Raw genomic sequence first — 23,657 nt, forward strand, 5'->3', positions numbered from 1 at the left:
TCTCTCGGAGGACCTGAGCCCTAGGACTACCTGGCATGATGACTCCTTGCTGTCCCCAGTCCACCTGGCCATGCTGCTGCTCCAGTTTCAACTGTTCTGCCTGCGGCTACGGAACCCTGACCTGTTCACCGGACGTGCTTGTTGCACCCTCGACAATTACTATGATTATTATTATTTGACCATGCTGGTCATTTACGAACATTTTAACATCTTGACCATGTTCTGTTATAATATCCACCCGGCACAGCCAGAAGAGGACTGGCCACCCCTCATAGCCTGGTTCCTCTCTAGGTTTCTTCCTAGGTTTTTGGCCTTTCTCAGGAGTTTTTCCTAGGGAGTTTTTCCCAGCCACCGTGCTTCTTTCACATGCATTGCTTGCTGTTTGGGGTTTTAGGCTGGGTTTCTGTACAGCACTTTGAGATTTCAGCTGATGTACGAAGGGCTATATAAATAAATTTGATTTGATTTGATTTTGCTGTAGCCTACGTACCTAGGCTATATCCAGCGTGCTTTCCACAGAGTCGACTTTTAACTCCAGGGCCACACATACTTTATACATGGCTCTGGTTAATTCCCCCAAAAGTACAGAATCAGATCCCCTGTTACATTTAATCTCCCTACTTATCCAAAGCTACTTACAGTGGTGCTACATACATTTTATGAGGGTGGACCCAGCGGGAATTGAACCCACAAGCCTGGTGTTGAAGACACCATGATCTACCAACCGAGCCAGGCAGGACCACGTGTTGGCCTGATACTCACACTGGTTTATGAACATTGCAATCCCCTCACTAAGCCCACGCTCTTCCGGTGCTCCTGTACAACATGTAGCTGAACACCAAGCGAGCCCATAGATTACACAATACTGTAGCACAGACTGTAATGTCCCAGATAACCTACTTTCCTCCTCCTATGCACCACTGTGCAAACAAATACCCCCAGGGTCACTCTCCTGGAGGTCACACGGGCAAGCATTACACCACACTTCTCCTCTCAAGTAGTAGGTCACATTATAGTATCTTACAGTAGATCGTCTTCGTTCAACCGCAGCATAATGGCAGGAACACCGTGCGTGTATACGTATGCGACCAATGCAATTTGATTTCTATAAGCCCCATGCATCTTTAAAAGCAGAAGGTGAGTTGAGGGCTACAAAACAGGACAGCTTCTACCTCTCTATCGCTCTCACACCATCCTGTTCTCAGACATTGATGAATCACTAAGCTCTCCAGCTAAATTCTGCTCACGTAAGAATCCAAATGTCTGTTGTCTCGCCAGCGGACTGTGCAGGCACACACTCTCAGCTGTAGGAACCCTGCTATGAACACCGCGTCGCCCACAATGCATCAGTCTACACAGACACACTGTCGAGACTCGCGTGCTCACAGGGGGAGCACAGAGAGATGGCGATTTCTACAAATAAAAACAGAACGAAATTCTGGTGCACTGCGGGAACGATATGACATGACGAAGTACAAATGGGAAAGAGCATGGAGATGGTCCTCTACCTAACCAACGCCTGGACTCATAGTCACCGTGGTTACACAAGAGCAATCTTTAAACAGTAGATAGCACACACATCTACACATCCCCCGCACACACACACACACAAACACTGCAGGGGTAATAACCTGACAACAGAGGGTACCCATTGTCCAACAGCACCTCCACAGTGACTTCAATGACACCACAAGTCACCTGCACCATGAATGCTGTCACTGCCAGAGCACACAGCAGCAAACCCAAGGAGTCATTCACAGTACAGTAAGGTGAAAACAGCCGAGGCTCAGGGTGAAGTGCGCCTTGGCTACAGATCTAGGATCATCTTACCATCCCCCAATCCTAAGCTTAACCATTAGTGGGGGGATGCAAAACTGACCCAAGATCAGCGTCTAGGGGCAACTTCACCCTTTACCTCTCCAGGGCACAATAGGGGGTCAAAGGTAATGCAAGGGGGTTTGGCGGTCATGGGGTTCATTTGAGTCAGGAGTAATGCTGATGTATGTACTCACCAGGTCATGGTTGGTGGAGTTAGAGTCATCCTGAGGGAAGGGGATGTACACAGCTAAGGCCATACAGTTGGCAAAAATAGCTATTAATATAAAGATATCAAATGGCCTGGAAGACAAGGTTAAGGGAAAATCATCGAAGCGGGGATCACATGAATATATTCACAGTGTCAACATTTGACTCGTTCCTGTTCAAACGAATAGTCATCAAACACAGACAGAGTTCAAGCCAAAGACATTGGAAGTTGCGAGAGTCCGAAAAAAGTCATAATGACATTCAAAATGCAACTTGGCAATTCAGGCCCAATCTAAATAACATGAGATAATGTGCAGAGTTATCACAGTGTTCTGATGACTGTGTCTTCTGGAGCAGCAGAGTCCCAGCAGAGGCTCACGCAGCTGTGTCGTGTCACTGAGTCACCCTGGCCCCACCAGTATTTTAAGATTTGGGACATGGTGACTTTCACTGCGCCTTAGGAGGCAGCAAAAAACAACTTTTTTTTCTTCTTTTTTTTACCTCCAGTTGACTATTCTCTCGCATGCACCGCCGAAAAAACACAAAGTCTAGAATGATTCACGCATCGCTGGCTATAGCTGTCAAATAATCTGTCTTTCCCTGCAGTAGGCTACTTACGCTAGAATGAACTGATTAAAAGTAAACGTTGACTTTCTGTTTCACTTTCATATTCTTGTGTTGGGTAGTGAGTCACACTCTGCAGTGAGATTAACATAAAAGAGTGTCTCTTGTCTAGTTGTACTGGACTGTGAGAGGAAATGGAGATGGGATACAGTCACTGCACATGGCTAAGCTAAAGCTAGTCAGCTAAAGCTAGTCAGCTAAAGCTAGTCAGCTAAAACTAGTCAGCTAAAGCTAGTCAGCTAAAGCTAGTCAGCTAAAACTAGTCAGCTAAAGCTAGAGTCAGCTAAAGCTAGAGTCAGCTAAAGCTAGAGTCAGCTAAAATTAGTCAGCTAAAGCTAGAGTCAGCTAAAGCTAGAGTCAGCTAAAGCTAGTCAGCTAAAGCTAGAGTCAGCTAAAGCTAGTCAGCTAAAGCGAGTCAGCTAAAGCTAGGCATGGGCTAGGTGCAACTCAAGATTTAGCCAACTGTACGGTTCAGACAAAGGTAAATCATGAATTGGTGCATGGGCGGCAATTCACAATTCACCCTAACTGAGCCCGTGATGGTTCTTCTCATGCACTGACCTACACATCATACACACACTGCAACACACACTGAAGTACAAGGTATAGATTATCAACATCCAGACACACACACACACACTCTGGACCGTTGTGAAGGATACTTCCACTCTACCAGGCTGATGCAGGCTCTTCGTATGGGATTGTTGAGTTTGAGGCAGAACAGGGCCCTGGCTGGCCTGGTGTTGGCGTTGCTCCCCTGCTTCTTGCTTTTGGCGTACTGCGCCCGCTTCTTCTGTGCCAATGCGCCCACCGGGACGGTCGGCACCGGGACCGGGGCAGCCGGAGGGGCGGCTACCGGACTGGGCACCGGCGGGGCAATTGGAGTTGCAGCCGGGGCCGCAGGGGCGTTGGCTGGCCCGTTGGCACTCATGGTGTGGGCGTGGCTCTGTGGGGCGTGTCCAGCAGCATGGATCTGCCAGGAGAGAGGGCGGGGCTAGAGGAGGGGCACAGGGCGGTCTGACCAATGGGCTGGCACGTCACCAGAGGGAGGGACTCCGGTGCTGCTGGCATAATTTGCCTCTGTGAAAGAGAGTACAGGGGAGAGAGTGGTTACCAATCCATATGTTTATATAGAAAACTGATCATTGATCATCACTACTAACATCATTAGTAGCAGGTTATTGTGGTGACGTTATCACGTGGAAACTGGTAAAGGTAAACAAATAAGCAAATAGTGCTGATAGTAGAGTTTCCAATTTAGCACCACGGACAGCAATGATTGGAATACCTACAATCTCACATTCAGAACCACAAGACCATGAACAGCAGCCATCTGAGGTGAAGCTGTGTCAATGGCTAAGAATCGCCTGAAGATAAATAGGCTACAGGAAGGCCTACACAGGAAGCAGCATACCCAGCAAGAAGCCTGAAGCACAAACTCTGTTGTGTGATACTCTGTTCCAGCCATATTTTATTTCAAACGTTTAACGTCAAGGGGAATCTGGGTTTGTTGTGATCATGACCAAGGCATTTCTAGGGTCAGTGAGATGTGTTTCACACATCATTTCCCAAGAGGAGGTCTGGGCTTCGCGTGCGCCCCGAAGGAGATAACCCATGACGACATCTGGTGTATTGAGGGGGGGGGGGGGGTCCCATGTAGTCCTGCTTTGTGGCATTTTGCGAAGCCTCTATGTTATACTGACTGCACTATATGTTTGTCTGCATGTAGATATGGTTGTCCTTGTACGATAGAGCCATTGGACGTCTTTCAGTAATGTTCCTATCGGCGGATTCAATTATAAATGTATAAGGTGACACATTCTTTACAGTCTCTGAAAGGCTACAACTCGATATGGGGCAGTGGTTCCTGCTCTGGCCCCGTCCCTCCCCCAAGGAGGGCTTTTTTGAATGGGAGGCGGACACAACACAAATCCTATTGGGCAAAACTGAAAGAACTGACCAGACCACAATGGCTTCAAGTGATTCCTCTCATCAACACGAATTTGACGATGGAGAATTTTGTCATGTTCTCTTAGCTAGCTACATGGTGACATTCAACCGTATGTTTGAACCGGAATATACCGAAGAGGATTTGAAACAAAGAGTTGGATTTAGCTACAAGCTCAGCAACAGCCGACGGCAGATGACAAATAGCTAGCTAAGTGAGTTCTTTTTCAAACAAGCCATCTAGCTAGCTAACTTTAGTTAATCTACTGAAACACATATTGTGTATTGCTGGCTAACATACTACTGTGTTACAGTGGGGGAAAATCAAAATGTTATTTTCTGTTTCAGTGTTTGCTAACTTAGGTAGCTAACTTAGCTAGCTAGGTACACTACCGTTCAAAAGTTTGGGGTCACTTACAAATGTCCTTGTTTTTCATGAAAGCATACATGAAATGAGTTGCAAAATGAATAGTAAATATAGTCAAGACGTTGACAAGATTGTAAATAATGATTTGTAATTGAAATAATAAGTGTGTCCTTCAAACTTCAAGTCAAAGAATCCTCCATTTGCAGCAATTACAGCCTTACAGACTGTTGGCATTCTACTTGTCAATTTGTTGAGGTAATCTGAAGAGATTTCACCCCATGCTTCCTGAAGCAACTTTGTTTTATGTGGTTCAGGGTGTGTTTTGTGTATGTGTTCAGGTAGAGGGGGTATTTGATTTATTAGTCCGGGGTTTGTTAGTCATTGTTCTATGTTAGTATATTTCTATGTTCTATCTAGTCTTTTGTAGTTCTATGTTTAGTTAATTGGGGTTGGACCTTCAATTGGAGGCAGCTGGTTATTGTTGCCTCTGATTGAGGGTCCTATAATTAGGAGTTTGTTTTTCATGGGATTTTGTGGGAGATTGTGCTTGTTTAGCTGTTTTGCCTGACAAGACTGTCAAGTTCGTTTTGTTTTGTATACGTTGTATGTGTTTCCCTTCTTCACCATAATAAAAAGAAGATGAGTGTACATTTTCCCGCTGTGTCTTGCTCTCTACCCTACGACACCCGTGACACCAGCTGACTGCTTCTTCCTTAAATAATGATTGCATAGTTTGGAGCTGTGCTTTGGGTCATTGTCCTGTTGTAGGAGGAAATTGGCTCCAGTTAAGCACTGTCCACAGGGTATGGCATGGTGTTGCAAAATGGAGTGATAGCCTTCCTTCCTCAAGATCCCATTTAACCTGTACAAATCTCCCACTTTACCACCACCACAGCACTCCCAGACCATCACATTGCCTCAACCAAGCTTGACAGATGGCGTCAGGCACTCCTCCAACATCTTTTCATTTTTCTTGCGTCTCACGAATGTTCTTCATTGTGATCCGAACACCACAAACTTAGATTTGTCTATCCATAACACTTTTTTTCCAATCTTCCTCTGTCCAGTGTCTGTGTTCTTTTGCCCATCTTAATCTTTATTTTTATTGGCCAGTCTGAGATATGGCTTTTTCTTTGTAACTCTGCCTAAAAGGCCAGCATCCCGGAGTCGCCTCTCCACTGTTAACGCTGAGACTGGTGTTTTGTGCCAGTTGAGGACTTGTGAGGCATCTGTTTCTCAAACTAGACACTCTAATGTACTTGTCCTCTTGTTCAGTTGTGCACCGGGGCATCTCACTCTTCTTTCTATTCTCGTTAGAGACAGTTGGCGCTGTTCTGTGAAAGGAGTAGTAAGTACACAGCATTGTACGAGATCTTCAGTTTCTTGGCAATTTCTTGCATGGAATAGCCTTCATTTCCCAGAACAGACTGACGAGTTTCAGAAGAAAGTTCTTGTTTCTGGCCATTTTGAGCCTGTAATCGAACCCACAAATGCTGATGCTCCAGATACTCAACTAGTCTAAAGAAGGCCAGTTTTATTGCTCCTTAATCAGGACAACATTTTTCAGCTGTGCTAACATAATTGCAAAAGGGTTTTCTAAAGATCAATTAGCCTTTTAAAATTATAAACTTAGATTAGCTAACACAACGTGCCATTGGAACACAGTTGTGATGGTTGCTGATAATGGGCCTCTGTACGCCTATGTGGATATTCCATAAAAAATCTGCCATTTCCAGCTACAATAGTCATTTACAACATTAACAATGTCTACACCATATTTCTGATCAATTTGATGTTATTTTAATGGACAAAAAATGAGCTTTTCTTTCAAAAACCGGGACATTTCTAAGTGACCCCAAACTTTTGAACGGTAGTGTAGCTATCTAAGTTAGCTAAACAGCTATCCCTATCTATGACTAAAAAGAGAATAGGTTTTTCCATCGGAGATCTATCTTTTTTTATCTTGATTGAAAAATGTATTCTATATTTAGTCATAGATTTGGCTACTAAACAGCAATCTACTAACGTTACAACCAGCCACCTAAATCTAGGTTTACCAGCAAATGTTAACACATGACTGGAGTTGGCTAGTTAGCCTGGCGCCTGCTAGCTTGCTATGTGCCAAGCCTCGCGTTTGTAACTTGTTAGCAAACGTGTAACATCAAACGCTGTAAACCTAAATAATTTTACTAGCTAGCAATGTAATATAATTGACTAGGGTTAACATAGTGGTTATGATTTTGGCTCCTGAGTGGCGCAGCGGTGTAAGGCACTGCATCTTTATGCCAGAGGCGTCACTACAGACCCTGGTTCGATTCCAGGCTGTATCACAACCAGCCATGATTGGGAGTCCCATAGGGCGACGCACAATTGGCCCAGCATTGTCTGGGTTATGGTTGGGCCGGGGTAGGCCATCATTGTAAGTAAAAATGTGTTCTTAACTGAATTTGTTCTTAACTAACCTTTAAATAAAGGTTATTTAAAAAATGATTATGACATTGGATACATTTCAGTCTCACAAAATTAGAGGCATGATATGATGCAAGATAAAGTTAGGATTTCCAAACAGATGTAAATAACAATTATTGGCTATCCAGCAAGCTAGCTAGCTAAGTTTACTAACTGTGAGGAGAAACAATAATACAAACATTTACTGTTGTATATCTCTGAAACTGATGAATCTGGTTTTACTAGAAAGATATTTTCCTGAGCATGCCTGATAGACATGGCTGTAGCTAGGTTCTGTCTGCCTACCTAGGTACATTTGTACTGCCTGGTCACTGCAAAAGTTGATGGCTATGACCCATTTCTTTCTATCAGGCTAGATATTGTTCTAAATGTAATCTGTGCATATGTACAGTGCCATCAGAAAGTATTCATACGCCCTTATTAACTTGTTCCACATTTTGTTGTGTTTCAGTCTCAATTCAAAATGGATTAAATATTTTTTTCTTCACCTATCTACAAAGCAAAAACAGGTTTTAAGAAATTTTTGCAAATTTGCTAAAAAAAAGAAGAAATATCACATTTACATAAGTATTTAGACCCTTTACTCAGTACTTTGGCAGCGATTACAGCCTCAAGTATTCTTGGGTATGACACTACAAGCTTGGCACACCTGTATTTGGAGAGTTTCTCCCATTCTTCTCTGCATATCCTGTCAAGCTCGGTCAGGTTGGATGGGGAGCGTCGTTGCACAACTATTTTCAGGTCTCTCCAGAGATGTTCGATCGGGTTCAAGTCCGAGCTCTGGCAGGTCCACTCAAGGACATTCAGAGACTTGTCCCGAAGCCACTCATATGTTGTCTTGGCTGTGTGCTTAGGGTTGTTGTCCTGATAGAAGGTGAACCTTCACCACAGTCTGAGGTCCTGAGCGCTCTGGAGCAGATTTTCATCAAGGATCTCTCTGTACTTTGCTCCGTAAATTTTCCCCTCGATCCTGACTAGTCTCACAGTCCCTGCCACTGAAAAACATACCCACAACATGATGCTCCCACCACCATGCTTCACCGTAGGGATAGTATTGGCCAGGTGCCTGGTTTCCTCCAGACGTGACGCTTGGCATTCAGGCCAAAGAGTTCAATCTTGGTTTCATCAGACCAGAGAATCTTGTTTCTGATGGTCTGAAAGTCCTTAAGGTGCCTTTTGGCAAACTCCAAGAGTCAAACTCCAAGAGGACTGTCATGTGTCTTTTACTGAGGAGTGGCTTCCATCTGGCCACTCTACAATAAAGACCTGATTGGTGGAGTGCTGCAGAGATGGTTGTCTTTCTGGAAGGTTCTCCCATCTCCACAGAGAAACTCTGGAGCTCTGTCAGAGTGACCATCGGGTTCTTGGTCACCTCCCTGACCAAGGCCCTTTTTCTCTGATTGCTCAGTTTGGCCGGGCGGCCAGCTCTAGGAAGAGTCTTGGTCGTTCCAAACTTCTTCCATTTAAGAATGATGAAGGCCACTGTGTTCTTGGGGACCGCCAATGCCGCATAAATGTTTTGGTACTCTTCCCCAGATTTGTGCCTCGACACAATTCTGTCTTGGATCTCTACGGACAATTCCTTCAACCTCATGGCTTGATTTTTGGTCTGACATGCACTGTCAACTGTGGGACCTTATATAGACAGGTGTGTTCTATTCCAAATCATGTCCAATCAATTGAATTTCCCACAGGTGGACTCCAATCAAGTTGTAGAAAAATCTCAAGGATGATCAATGGAAATAGGATGCACCTGAGCTCAATTTCAAGTCTCATAGCAACGGGACTAAATACTCATGTAAATAAGTTATTTATTTTTTATAAATGTGCAAAAATGTCTAAAAACCTGTTTTTGCTTTGTCATTATCGGGTATTGTGTGTAGATTGATGAGGGGAAATGTTTATTTAATCAATTTTAGAATAAGCTGTAACGTAACAAAATGTGGAAGAAGTGAAGGGGTCTGAATACTTTCCGAATTAACTGTATGTCAGACACAAAAGCAAATATTTCTCCTTTCCTTTAAAATGTATGAAGAAACCTAGGCCTACCTTAGGCTTTCCGAAACTAGGCTATAAGATAATGAATTGTCAAGGAAAGTATGAAGGAGACTGCTATGCTATAGTAGGAAGATGAAATTGACAATCATCAAAATAGAACCAAATACACGCAATATGTCCATAGCCTATTTATCAGAGATGCTGATTATCGAGAGGGAGAGTGTTGCAAAGATTTTTCAAATACTGTGAGGAACTATTATAATTTGAATGGATGTAAAAAAAAATACAAATAATTAAAAGCAGACTTCGTTGACTTGTGAGGTGAAGAGAAAATGACTGAGAAGCCCAGCTGGGCACTTTCCTACATTTGACATTTGCGAGAAGCAGGCCAGGTACTTCTATGCGTGCTCAGGCAACATTAAAAGGACAGTGAAACCAGTATAATATTTTTAGCTGTAGGTTGCATACTTCTAGTTCTGCCTGGTTCAGCTTAGTTCTCTTATTCCGGTGCTCTACTAGGAGAACTATGCCAAAGCAGGCAGAAATAGAGGTATGCAACCTATAGAAATGAAGGAGAAAATATTCTGTAGGAATGTTTTCTCCTCCTACACATATTATTATAGTCTTGTTATAGTAGCGCTATAATAACACATGTAGTGGTTCCATCCGTGGTAGGGAACTGGCATTAGACGGTTAGTTATGTGAATCAGACAATGAATCAAAACATTTTATTACAGTTTGTGAAAAACGGTAGTTGTTCAAGGCGAGACCTTTCCCTATACAAAAATGAATCCAAATTTAGAAATACAAAGGCATTTATTTATATATACAAACTGTATCAGTTAGTGTCACTACAACAATCCAACATTTGCCACTGCCAGAGTAGGCTTTTAGGAAATTCAATCTAGTTTTGACAGGGTAATGGAGTGACATCAAACTAAGGTGTGCCTGTCCGTTTGACTGTGTGATGAGGTTAGACATGATAGCTTAGTGTGTTTTGATGTGGTATAGCAGAGTCACCCCGATTACAACACCATTGCAGGCAAGATGAGAGAGAAAGCTGTATTGTAAAACTGAATGTCAGTGGTAGACTGTGGTAGTTTATGTCAATGGAAATTCACTTGCTGGGTGGCAAGGTGGGCTGGGGAAGATGAGACTTTGTGCTTGAAGCGAATGTCCCGTCTGCGGTCTACGGCCAGCTGGATAAGACTCCGCCGGAAGTGGTGAGTACAGGGTTGGTAGACTTTCTTAAAACCATCCACTGCTTGGACCCCTTGCAGAAGATTTTTCTTGTACTGCACGTCTCCTGGAAAGACATGGTTGTGGTGTCAGCATTTAGACTCAGTTGATGAAGGGATGTAGGGCATCACACCTTTGTTGGTAAAGGTGTCAACAGATGGGTCCTAAGTGATTAGAGACAGGCTAGTGTATTGTTTAGGGACAATGATGCATCCCTCATGCCTGTGGATCCAAAATGCAGTCACTTTATGTATACATGTTGGGTATATTTCAACAGGGGACTCTGGAACATCTCCAGATAACCTGCATTTTACAAAGAGAAAAGGTGTAGACTAAATAACATGGTAACATGGTCTGGAACGTACTCAGTCTGGCCCTCTAACCTCCTGTGAACCCCATAACACAAATAAATGGATACAAGCTCTGAAGCAAGCGAGCTCTGAAGCAAGCTTCCAGAAAATTGGAACGGAAATGGCGCCACACCAAAGTGGAAGTCTTCCGACTAGCTTGGAAAGATATTACCGTGCAGTATCGAAGAGCCCTCACTGCTGCTCGATCATCCTATTTTTCCAACTTAATTGAGGAAAATAAGAACAATCCGAAATTTCTTTTTGATACTGTCGCAAAGCTAACTAAAAAGCAGCATTCCCCAAGAGAGGATGGCTCTCACTTCAGCAGGAATAAATTCATGAACTTCTTTGAGGAAAAGATCATGATCATTAGAAAGCAAATTACGGACTCCTCTTTGAATCTGCGTGTTCCTCCAAAGCTCCGTTGTCCTGAGTCTGCACAACTTTGCCAGGACCTAGGATCAAGGGAGACACTCAAGTGTTTTAGTACTATATCTCTTGACACAATGATGAAAATAATCATGGCCTCTAAAACTTCAAGCTGCATACTGGACCCTATTCCAACTAAACTACTGAAAGAGCTGCTTTCCGTGCTTGGTCCTCCTATGTTGAACATAATAAATGGCTCTCTATCCACCGGATGTGTACCAAACTCACTAAAAGTGGCAGTAATAAAGCCTCTCTTGAAAAAGCCAAATCGTGACCCAAAAATTATAAAAAATTATCGGCCTATATCGAATCTTCCATTCCTCTCAACATTTTTTGAAAAAGCTGTTGCGCAGCAACTCACTGCCTTCCTGAAGACAAACAATGTATACGAAACGCTTCAGTCTGGTTTTAGACCCCATCATAGCACTGAGACTGCACTTGTGAAGGTGGTAAATGACCTTTTAATGACGTCAGACCGAGGCTCTGCATCTGTCCTCGTGCTCCTAGATCTTAGTGCTGCTTCTGATACCATCGATCACCACATTCTTTTGGAGAGATTGGAAACCCAAATTGGTCTACATGGACAAGTTCTGGCCTGGTTTAGATCTTATCTGTCGGAAAGATATCAGTTTGTCTCTGTGAATGGTTTGTCCTCTGACAAATCAACTGTACATTTCGGTGTTCCTCAAGGTTCCGTTTTAGGACCACTATTATTTTCACTATATATTTTCCCTTTTGGGGATGTCATTCGAAAACATAATGTTAAATTTCACTGCTATGCGGATGACACACAGCTGTACATTTCAATGAAACATGGTGAAGCCCCAAAATTGCCCTCGCTAGAAGCCTGTGTCTCAGACATAAGGAAGTGGATGGCTGCAAACTTTCTACTTTTAAACTCGGACAAAACAGAGATGCTTGTTCTAGGTCCCAAGAAAAAAAGAGATCTTCTGTTGAATCTGACAATTAATCTGGATGGTTGTACAGTCGTCTCAAATAAAACTGTGAAGGACCTCGGCGTTACTCTGGACCCTGATCTCTCTTTTGAAGAACATATCAAGACTGTTTCAAGGACAGCTTTTTTCCATCTACGTAACATTGCAAAAATCAGAAACTTTCTGTCCAAAAATTACGCAGAAAAATTAATCCATGCCTTTGTTACTTTTAGGTTGGACTACTGCAATGCTCTACTTTCCGGCTACCCGGATAAAGCACTAAATAAACTTCAGTTAGTGCTAAATACGGCTGCTAGAATCCTGACTAGAACCAAAAAATTTGATCATATTACTCCAGTGCTAGCCTCCCTACACTGGCTTCCTGTTAAGGCAAGGGCTGATTTCAAGGTTTTACTGCTAACCTACAAAGCATTACATGGGCTTGCTCCTACCTATCTTTCCGATTTGGTCCTGCCGTACATACCTACACGTACGCTATGGTCACAAGACGCGGGCCTCCTAATTGTTCCTAGAATTTCTAAGCAAACAGCTGGAGGCAGGGCTTTCTCCTATAGAGCTCCATTTTTATGGAATGGTCTGCCTACCCATGTGAGAGACGCAGACTCAGTCTCAACCTTTAAGTCTTTACTGAAGACACATCTCTTCAGTAGGTCCTATGATTAAGTGTAGTCTGGCCCAGGGGTGTGAAGGTGACGGAAAGGCTGGAGCAACGAACCGCCCTTGCTGTCTCTGCCTGGCAGAGAATCCACTGGGATTCTCTGCCTCTACCCTTATTACAGGGGCTGAGTCACTGGCTTACTGGTGCTCTTCCATGCCGTCCCTGGGAGGGGTGCGTCACTTGAGTGGGTTGAGTCACTGACGTGGTCTTCCTGTCTGGGTTGGCGCCCCCCTGGGTTGTGCCGTGGCGGAGATCTTTGTGGGCTATACTCGGCCTTGTCTCGGGATGGTAGGTTGGTGGTTGGATATATCCCTCCAGTGGTGTGGGGGCTGTGCTTTGGCAAAGTGGGTGGGGTTATATCCTACCTGTTTGGCCCTGTCTGGGGGTTTCATCGGATGGAGCCACAATGTCTCCTGACCCCTCTTGTCTCAGCCTCCAGTATTTATGCTGCAGTAGTTTATGTGTCGGGGGGCTAGGGTCAGTCTGTCACATCTGGAGTATTTCTCTTGTCTTTTCCGGTGTCCTGTGTGAATTTAAATATGCTCTCTCTAATTCTCTCTTTCTCTCTTTCTTTCTTTCTCTCTCTCGGAGGACCTGAGCCCTAGGACCATGCCACAGGACTACCTGGCTTGATGACTCCTTGCTGTCCCCAGTTTATCTGGCCGTGCTGCTGCTTCAGTTCCAACTGTTCTGCCTGCGGCTATGGAACCCTGACCTGTTCCCAGGACATGCTACCTGTCCCAGACCTGCTCTCCCAGACCTGCTGAAACCCTGACCTGTTCCCCGGACGTGCTACCTGTCCCAGACCTGCTGTTTTCAACTCTCTAGAGACAGCAGGAGCAGTAGAGATATTCTCAAAGATCGGCTATGAAAAAGCCAACTGTCACTTACTCTTGTGTTACTGACTTGTTGCAACCTCGACAACTACTATGATTATTATTATTTGACAATGCTGGTCATTTATGAACATTTGAACATCTTGGCCATGTGCTGTTATAATCTCCACCCGGCACAGCCAGAAGAGGACTGGCCACCACTCATAGCCTGGTTCCTCTCTAGGTTTCTTCCTAGGTTTTGGCCTTTCTAGGGAGTTTTTCCTAGCCACCGTGCTTCTACACCTGCATTGCTTGCTGTTTGGGGTTTTAGGCTGGGTTTCTGTACAGCACTTTGAGATATCAGCTGATGTAAGAATGGCTATATAAATACATTTGATTTGATTTGATACAAACACGACCCAAATTCATGTTGTAATGAATAAAATTATCTTTGGTGTCGTAAACAATCCTCGGTTGAGAGGAGGGGGAGGGCCCCCTACAGAAGAACATCTGGCAGAATGCCCAGAATACGTTCTTTCAGTTAAGATAGAGACGGAGCCTGTCACATGTGTGAACCAATCCAATGAATCATGTTTATGTAGGTTTAGATAGCAGTATGTAAGGAACGCCCTTTTAGAGCTCACTTCAGATTTCTACTTAGAGTTTAAATCGGAAGTTTACATACACCTTAGCCAAATACATTTAAACTCAGTTTTTCACAATTCCTGACATTTAATCCGAGTAAAAAGTCCCTGTCAAGGGTCAGTTATGATCACCACTTTATTTTAACAATGTGAAATGGCAGAATAATAGTAGAGAGAATGATTTATTTCAGCTTTTATTTCTTTCATCACATTCCCAGTGGGTCAGAAGTTTACATACTGTCACATTCGTTGTTCAAGGAAGACCAAGGCACAGCGTGTGTATCGTTCAACATTATATTTAAACTGTGAAACTATGCAAAACATACAAATAAACTACTAAACAAAATAACAAACCGTGACAAAGAGGTGCAACATACACTACCTCAAAATAATCTCCCACAAACTCAGGTGGAAAAACAATTACTAAATATGATCCCCAATTAGAGACAACGATGACCAGCTGCCTCTAATTGGAGATCATCCAAAAATAAAACATAGAAAAACAGAAACTAGAACCACACAACATAGAAAATATAAACTAGACAAACCCCCCCCCCCAAAGGTGCGGACCCGAACGCAAAACCTGAAACAACGAAAAACAAGGGAGGGTTAGGGTGGGTGTCTAATGTCGGTGGCGGTTCTGGTGCAGGACGAAGAACCCTCTCATCCTGCTTATCTGCCAGCATAGGAGGCAGCTCCGGTTTGGGGCGTAGCCCCCGCTCCGCCAGCTGATCCCTCCGATTTTGTGTCACCGGACCGTGGATCATCGCCGGAGACTCTGAACTGGTAACTCCCGCTGGAGACTCTGAACTGCAGACCGCCGCTGGAGACTCTGGACTGCAGACCGCCGCTGGAGACTCTGGACTGCCGATCATCTCAGGAGGCCCCGGACTGGGGGACGTCGCTGGAGGTTCCGGACTGGGGGACGTCTCAGGAGGTTCCGGACTGTAGGCCGTCTCAGGAGGTTCCGGACTGTAGGCCGTCTCAGGAGGTTCTGGACTGTAGGCCGTCTCAGGAGGTTCCGGACTGTAAAACATCGCCGGAAGCTCTGGACTGGGAACTGTCGCCGGAAGCTCTGGACTGGGAACTGTCGCCGGAAGCACTGGACTGGGAACTGTCGCCGGAAACTCTGTACTGGGAAGGCGCACTGGAGGCCTGATGCGTGGGGCTGGCACAGGTGGCGCCAGACTGGTAACACACACCTCAGTGCGAGTGAGGAGAGCAGGAACAGAACACACCGGACTGGGCAGGCGCACTGGAGGCCTAATGCGTGGGGCTGGCACAGGTGGCGCCAGACTGGTAACAAGTGCGAGGAGCATGCACAGGGCGTACCAGGCTGGATAGACTCACTGGAGGCCGGGTGCGTGGGGCAGGTACAGGATATACTGGGCCGTGGAGGCGCACCGGAGGTCTCGAGCGTAGAGCTGGCACAACCGTCCTGGCTGGATGCTTACTTTTGCCCGGCAAATGCGGGGAGCTGGCACAGGACGCAGTGGGCTGTGAATGCGCACTGGCGACACAGTGCACGGAGCCGGCGCAGGATATCCTGGACCAAGGAGGCGTAATGGAGACCAGGAGCACTGAGCTGGCACCACCCTTCCTGGCTGAATGCTCACTCTAGCCCGGCAAATGCGGGGCGCAGGCAACGAGCGCACCGGGCTGTGAATGCGCACTGGAGAAAAACAACTACTAAATATGATCCCCAATTAGAGACAAGGATGACCAGCTGCCTCTAATTGGAGATCATTCCAAAAAAACATAGAAAAACAGAAACTAGAACCACACAACATAGAAAATATAAACTAGACAAAACCCCCTGTCACGCCCTGACCTACTCTACCATAGAAAATAAAAGCTTTCTATGGTCAGGACGTGACACATACACTCAATTAGTATTTGGTAGCATTGCCTTTAAATTGTTTAACTTGGGTCAAACGTTTCGGGTAGCCTTCCACAAGCTTCCCACAATAAGCTGGGTGAATTTTGGCCCATTCCTCCTGACAGAGCTGGTGTAACTGAGTCAGGTTTGTAGGCCTCCTTGCTCGCACACAGTTCTGCCAACAAATTTTCTATAGGATTAAGTTCAAGGCTTTGTGATGGCCACTCCAATACCTTGACTTTGTTGTCCTTAAGCCATTTTGCCATAACTTTGGAAGTATGCTTGGGGTCATTGTCCATTTGGAAGACCCATTTGCGACCAAGCTTCAACTTCCTAACTGATGTCTTGAGATGTTGCTTCAATATATCCACATAATTTTCCATCCTCATGATGTCATCTATTTTGTGAAGTGCACCAGACCCTCCTGTACCAAAGCACCCCCACAACATGATGCGGCCACCCCCGTGCCTCATGGTTGGGATGGTGTTCTTCGGCTTGCAAGCCTCCCCCTTTTTCCTCCAAACATAACGATGGTCATTATGGCCAAACAGTTCTATTTTACTTTCAGCAGACCAGAGGACATTTCTCCAAAAAGTACGATCTTTGTCCCCATGTGCAGTTGCAAACCGTAGTCTGACTTGTTTTATGGCGGTTTTGGAGCAGTGGCTTCTTCCTTGATGAGCGGCCTTTCAGGTTATGTCGATATAGGACATTACTGTGGATATAGATACTTTTGTACCTGTTTCTTCCAGCATCTTCACAAGGTTCTTTGCTGTTGTTCTGGGATTGATTTGCACTTTTCGCACCAAAGTACGTTCATCTGTAGGAGACAGAAGGTTTCTCTTCCTGAGCGGTATGACGGCTGCGTGGTCCCATGGTGTTTATACTTGCGTACTATTTTTTGTAAAGATGAATGTAGTACCTTCAGGCATTTGGAAATTGCTCCCAAGGATGAACCAGACTTGTGGAGGTCTACAGCTTATTTTCTGAGGTCTTGGCTGATTTCTTTTGATTTTCCCATGATGTCAAGCAAAGAGGCACTGAGTTTGAAGGTAGGCCTTGAAATACATCCACAGGTACAACTCCAATTGACTCAAATTATGTCAATTAGCCTATCAGAAGCTTCTAAAGCCATGACATCATTTTCTGGAATTTTCCAAGTTGTTTAAAGGTACAGTCAACTTAGTGTATGTAAACTTTTGACCCACTGGAATTGTGATACAGTGAATTCTAAGTGAAATAATCTGTCTATAAACAATTGTTGGAAAAATTACTTGTTTCATGCACAAAGTAGATGTCCTAACCGACTTGCCAAAACTATAGTTTGTTAACAAGAAATGTGTGGAGTGGTTGACAAACGAGTTTTAATGACTCCAACCTAAGTGTATGTAAACTTCCGACTTCAACTGTATGCAGTAATGGGTTTGCTGGCATGCATCCCACTGCTTTTTTTCTGCCCCACCAAGATTTACATGCTAAAATCGCCACTGCTACTTTGTAGTTAACATAAATTGAGAAGGTTTTTGGGAAAGCCTTTCCATCTACCAGAAGATGGTTGTCATTAGCATCATCGCTAATGGCTACATATGGCAGATAAAGGCACACACAGAAAGGGGCATTTCCACGCTGTTGACTCTTCAGAAAGTTGAAAGAAAATAGGAATCACTTATGCATTTTGTCTTATCATCATCTTGGGCAAATAAAATAATGATCTAATAAATTTAATAACTTTAGTTGATTTCCTACTGTTCAATACACTTCTACTGGGAAGCCAACATTTTCCCAAACTGGAGATTTAAACGATGATGGTGGATCCTCCAATTCTGGTTTATCGACCCCACCACTGCCATCGAAAATAACTAGTTTCCGTCTGCGCCTCACAAAAGGATAGTTTGAAATGCGCCAATTTAAGTTCTGAATTTTGATTACAACGTGTGCATAGTCTCTAGTCGTTTTAACGGAATAGACTATAATGTTTTTTTCAGCTCAGATTACTCAGGAGGCATACAACGCAGTGTAGGCATGGCCTATAGGCGTAGTGTATATATATAACCTCAGCAAAAAAAGAAACGTCCCTTTTTCAGGACCCTGTCTTTCAAAGATAATTCATAAAATTCCAAATAACTTCACAGATCTTCATTGTAAAGGGTTTAAACACTGTTTCCCATGCTTGCTCAATGAATCATAAACAATTAATGAACATGCACCTGTGGAACGGTCGTTAAGACATCAACAGCTTACAGACGGTAGGCAGCGGCAGGTAGCCTAGTGGTTAGAGCGTTGGGCCAGTAACCGAAAGGTTGCAAGATTGAATCCCCGAGCTGACAAGGTAAAAATCTGTCTTTCTGCCCCTGAACAAGGCAATTAACCCACTGTTCCTAGGCTGTCATTGTAAATAAGAATGTGTTCTTAACTGACTTGCCTAATTAAATAAAGGTTAAATACAAATAAAATTAAGGTCACAGTTATGAAAACTTAGGACACTAAAGAGGCCTTTCTACTGACTCTGAAAAACACCAAAAGAAACATGCCCAGGGTCCCTGCTCATCTGTGTGAATGTGCCTTAGGCATGCTGCAAGGAGGCATGAGGACTGCAGATGTGCCCAGGGCAATAAATTGTGATGTCGTACTGTGAGACGCCTAAGACAGCACAACAGAGAGACAGGACGGACAGCTGATCGTCCTCGCAGTGGCAGACCACGTGGAAGAGTGGGGTAACATCTCACAGCAAGAACTGTAAAATCTGGTGCAGTCCATGAGGAGGAGATGCACTGCAGTACTTAATGCAGCTGGTGGCCACACCAGATACTGACTGTTACTTTTGATTTTGACCCCCCCTTTGTTCAGGGACACATTATTCTATTTCTGTTAGTCACATGTCTGTGGAACTTGTTCAGTTTTTGTCTCAGTTGTTGAATCTTGTTATGTTGATACAAATATTTACACATGTTAAGTTTGCTGAAAATAAATGCAGTTGACAGTGAGAAGACGTTTCTTGTTTTGCTGAGTTTATATATACACTACCGTTCAAAAGTTTGGGGTCATTTAGAAATGTCCGTGTTTTTGAAAGAAAAGCACATTGTTTTGCTCATTAACATAAAATCAAATTGATCAGAAATACAGTGTAGACATTGTTAATGTTGAAAATGACTATTGTAGCTGGAAACGGCTGATGTTTTACGGAATATCTACATATGCGTACAGAGGCCCATTATCAGCAACCATCACTCATGTGTTCCAATGGCACGTTGTGTTAGCTAATGCAAGTTGATCATTTTAAAAGGCTAATTGATCATTAGAAAACCCTTTTGCAATTATGTTGTGCTAATTAAAGAAGCAATAAAACTGGCCTTCTTTAGACTAGTTGAGTATCTGGAGCATCAGCATTTGTGGGTTCGATTACAGGCTCAAAATGGCAAGAAAAAAATGACTTTCTTCTGAAACTCGTCAGTCTATTCTTGTTCTGAGAAATAAAGGCTATTCCAAGCGAGCCATTGCCAAGAAACTGAAGATCTCTACTCCCTTCACAGAACAGTGCAAACTGGCGCTAACCAGAATAGAAAGAGGAGTGGGAGGCCCCGGTGCACAACTGAACAAGAGGACAAGTACATTAGAGTGTCTAGTTTGAGAAACAGACGCCTCACAAGTCCTCAACTGGCAGCTTCGTTAAATAGTACCCGCAAAACACCAGTCTCAATGTCAACAGTGAAGAGGCGACTCCAGGATGCTGGCCTTCTAGGCAGAGTTGCAAATAAAAAGCCAAATCTCAGACTGGCCAATAAAAAGAAAAGATTAAGATGGGAAAAAGAACACAGACACTGGACAGAGGAATATACAGTATTTGTATGTTTTCATGCGGATTCACAGTGCGCACCAAACCAAGGATTCTACAGGTGAAATGAAAATGTGCTCGGTCTAGCTTGTGGAGAGAAGATTTTTTTCATGTTTATGACAAAAACATAACGTTGTTGATATAGTAATGACTAAATACAGTGGCAGAGCTATGGTGAAATTTGCTTTTCAAAATTGTTAATATCTTGACACACTCAACAGCTACCCCCAACCAGAACCACTATACTCCACACTAACCAACAGGCCTCATGCCACTAATCTTAAGAAAGCCATTGACGTTCTGTAACAAACTCAAACCTAACTCTTATTGAAATGATTGGCACTGTTATATGCGACATAGGTTAGTCACTCATGATGCATTGCATAGCCGTATGCTTTTTGTTAGTCTTCTTCATCTCATTTCTCTTGATACAAGAGTCAGTCGGTCTCCTCTGTCTTCCGGTGTTGAAGGACATGCATGTGTCAGTGCCAGTTATGGAATGTTGTCACTGTCACCATCATGCAGATGGTGAGATGATCATGAGATGATCTCACTCCTTCAGCCCACCTACAGCATACAGCCACACGGGTATAGTAACACTATAATAACACATTAATAACAGAGTAGTACTAGTAACATTGTAATCACATAGTAATAACTGAATAATTCTATCCAACCAGACCAATAATTCAATCTACCTTCTTTATAATCTAATTACACAAGGTAAGAGTGGGTAATCGTTAAAATAACATTGTCGGCAAACAGGGCACAGTAGCCTATAGGCTGGATATTCTGCTGAGTCTCATGATTGGAAAATTAGGAGAGAGAACACCCCCTCCCTCAAAAAGAAAAAGTGCACCGATAACATTTTTGGACCCAGCAAAGAGTTGAGTGAAAAAAGAGTGTTTAAAACCGAAACGCACAGGCAATGCTAATATAAATATAATGCATCTCTAAAGTACTTTTGTTGCATTATAAGGACACCAAGGTAAAGCATTAGTCTATCAAAAATAATGTAAGCAAGGCTCTATGATTAAAGGCACAAGACATGATATGTGGCTGGATGATGGACCCCACCATGCCATCACAACAAAGAGGGGACACAACCATGTAAACAAGACGAAATTATTCACTGAAAAAATGCTGCCATATGTATTGAAGTATCACCGCATATGACATGCTTCCCGAGCCAAAAACAACAAGGATAAGCTGCATGAATTCAAAGCTGTTACTAACACAACTTGGTCAAGTCAGTTGTATAAGTCCTTGGAGTGCGAGTGCTAGGCCCCGCAGAGACAACAAGAAGCTGAAAAAGGTCACATTGCCTGAATATCCCAAAGAGCTTATAACATTTCTCAAATTCCGTGTATAATAAGGATAGAACGTTGCAATCATCTTTAGCACTGAATATGAACACATTGATCCTGAAAGCACCAACCATTAGCCTAGTGTTGTCATCAGAGGCTTCTGTTTCATTTGCTGTCCATATGGAACAGTGGCCTATGCAGAACACATCCAAACGAGAGCGCATATGAGATGATTCATGTACAGTAACATCGATTTGAATCGACACCATTATAACGTGATGTAAATAGCGACTGGCATTCCCACGAGCGATTCGAGACACTTGAACAATAGGCCTACCCTTCACCAAACGTGGTCGTATTTATCCTTGAACACACGCTGAGGTATGTCGTCAAATCCCTAAAAAACGGTGTGAAAATGACAGTCCGGCTCCAGGCGCTCATTGCGAAAATGGAGCAATGCATGGCAGTCAGATGGTCCTCGCGTTCCTCAGGAGAAACAGCTGGCGTTATCGCTAGGTTACAATGGGTTACAAAGCCCACTGATGGTATTTCGGCTACCGGTCCAGGGACACAAGGTCTATGGCTTTTTGCCCGGCGTTTATCCCCCGCGACGAATTCTGAGAAGGGCTACAATGCAGCCACCGAACTTCAGTCCAAACGACAAGCGTATCTATCTCGTTCACTAAGCTATGGTCATGATAAATGAGAAATAGTCTCTACGCAAATCTATTCGGAGATATCCTCAACAAAATAGCAGGCAATATGAAGGACAAACTTGGCAACACGGTTTGTAAAAACGAAATGGACACTGTCACTGAGCTATATTGTTCTGGTATGGTAATAACGAAAACAGACATTACAAAACCATTCCAAACCCGGCGTCGCTGAGCTAACATGCTAACTTCAGACCCGATTCCAGGCAAATAAAACGTACCTTTTCTGAAGACTTATTATTCGGCAGATACCTCAGCGTTATCCACTCCGTGGGGAAAGTCCAGTGCTTTAACGCAAGTCCAGTCTCAAACGGCGAGTTAAAATTCATTAGCTTGAGGGCAGGGGCATTAATTAAGCCCCTTCCATGTTGATCGTGGAAAGCATGCGACGGGAGAGTGTACGCGGGGGAGAACAGAGCATCCTCGTCCGCTGCGCAGCGCTGCTTATCGTCACTGCGTGAGTGAACAGTGAAATGAGCACATCAGAATCAGAGCTCGCTTCCTTCTGGCTCTGTGTGCCTCCTGATCGTGCACAAGCCTCTCTTCATTTACACCGCACGCACGCAAAAAAAGTCACCAACACAAAAGAGCCATCGTGACTATATAGTCTAGGTCTACTAATTAGGTCTAGCCTACTTTTAATTGATTTTAATGAACAAACTCAAAATTAAATTCCATCTCAATTTGGGAGGCTAATGGTATATGCAAATAACATGACTGACTTACTGAGACAATATTGCCACACCACTGACACAGTAACAGTCGTCGTCTAATTTCATTGCCTTGATTAACTTGGAAATATGAAAACTGAAGGTTCATGTTGTTAAATTATATCAATTATTTCCAATGATAGGCTATCTTTGTAGTAGCAGTCAAAAAGCGCTCATATTCAATCCATGAATGAAAAATGATCAATTCCAGTTGACACATGGTTCAAGTGGAATTGACCACATTACATATTGAAGAGAGGCGCACGCAGCATAGCCCAGCCATACTGTGGATGGCCCGCAAATGTAGTCCCTCATTTGCCTCAAACGGAGGGCGTAGAATTTGATTGAGTTTTAGTGTCTGTCATTTAAAGTAAATCTGCTGCAGCAGCCAGTAGAGAAAATTAAGTTGACAAGTGTTGAAAGCAGCGGCGATTTTTGCATGTAAATCTTAGTGGGGCAACAAAAAACAAAAAAACAGTGGGATGCATGCCAGCAACGCCCCTACACAACACAACACTAAATAATACATGAATTGCACTATAACGGTGACAAACGGTGAACACAAACTTTTAGGATTTACATAAAGCTGTCCCAACACCTTACCACTGCTACACCTGGCTATCAGCGGAGCCTTGTCTGGCAGGGAAACAGTTCATTCAGACTCATTTAGTGCCTTTTAAAAACACATAGCTGAT

General features: G+C 43.8%; 1 protein-coding gene across 3 annotated transcripts in view; it reads right to left on the bottom strand.

The window, feature by feature from the left end:
• Positions 1-22,727, bottom strand: part of cacna1da (calcium channel, voltage-dependent, L type, alpha 1D subunit, a) — a 119,356-nt gene extending 96,629 nt beyond the window's left edge. For all 3 annotated transcript variants that reach the window (XM_029776072.1, XM_029776071.1, XM_029776073.1), the window contains exons 1-3: positions 22,474-22,727; positions 3,312-3,729; positions 2,013-2,118 (exon numbers count right to left, since the gene is read on the bottom strand). In XM_029776072.1, the coding sequence (XP_029631932.1) occupies positions 2,013-2,118; positions 3,312-3,580 (375 nt within the window). In that variant the 5' untranslated portion in view covers positions 3,581-3,729; positions 22,474-22,727. The remainder of the gene's footprint in view (positions 1-2,012; positions 2,119-3,311; positions 3,730-22,473) is intronic.
• Between the last annotated feature and the right edge of the window lie 930 nt (positions 22,728-23,657).

Source organism: Salmo trutta, chromosome 14 (genome assembly GCF_901001165.1).
Source record: "Salmo trutta chromosome 14, fSalTru1.1, whole genome shotgun sequence".
Taxonomy (NCBI): domain Eukaryota; kingdom Metazoa; phylum Chordata; class Actinopteri; order Salmoniformes; family Salmonidae; genus Salmo; species Salmo trutta.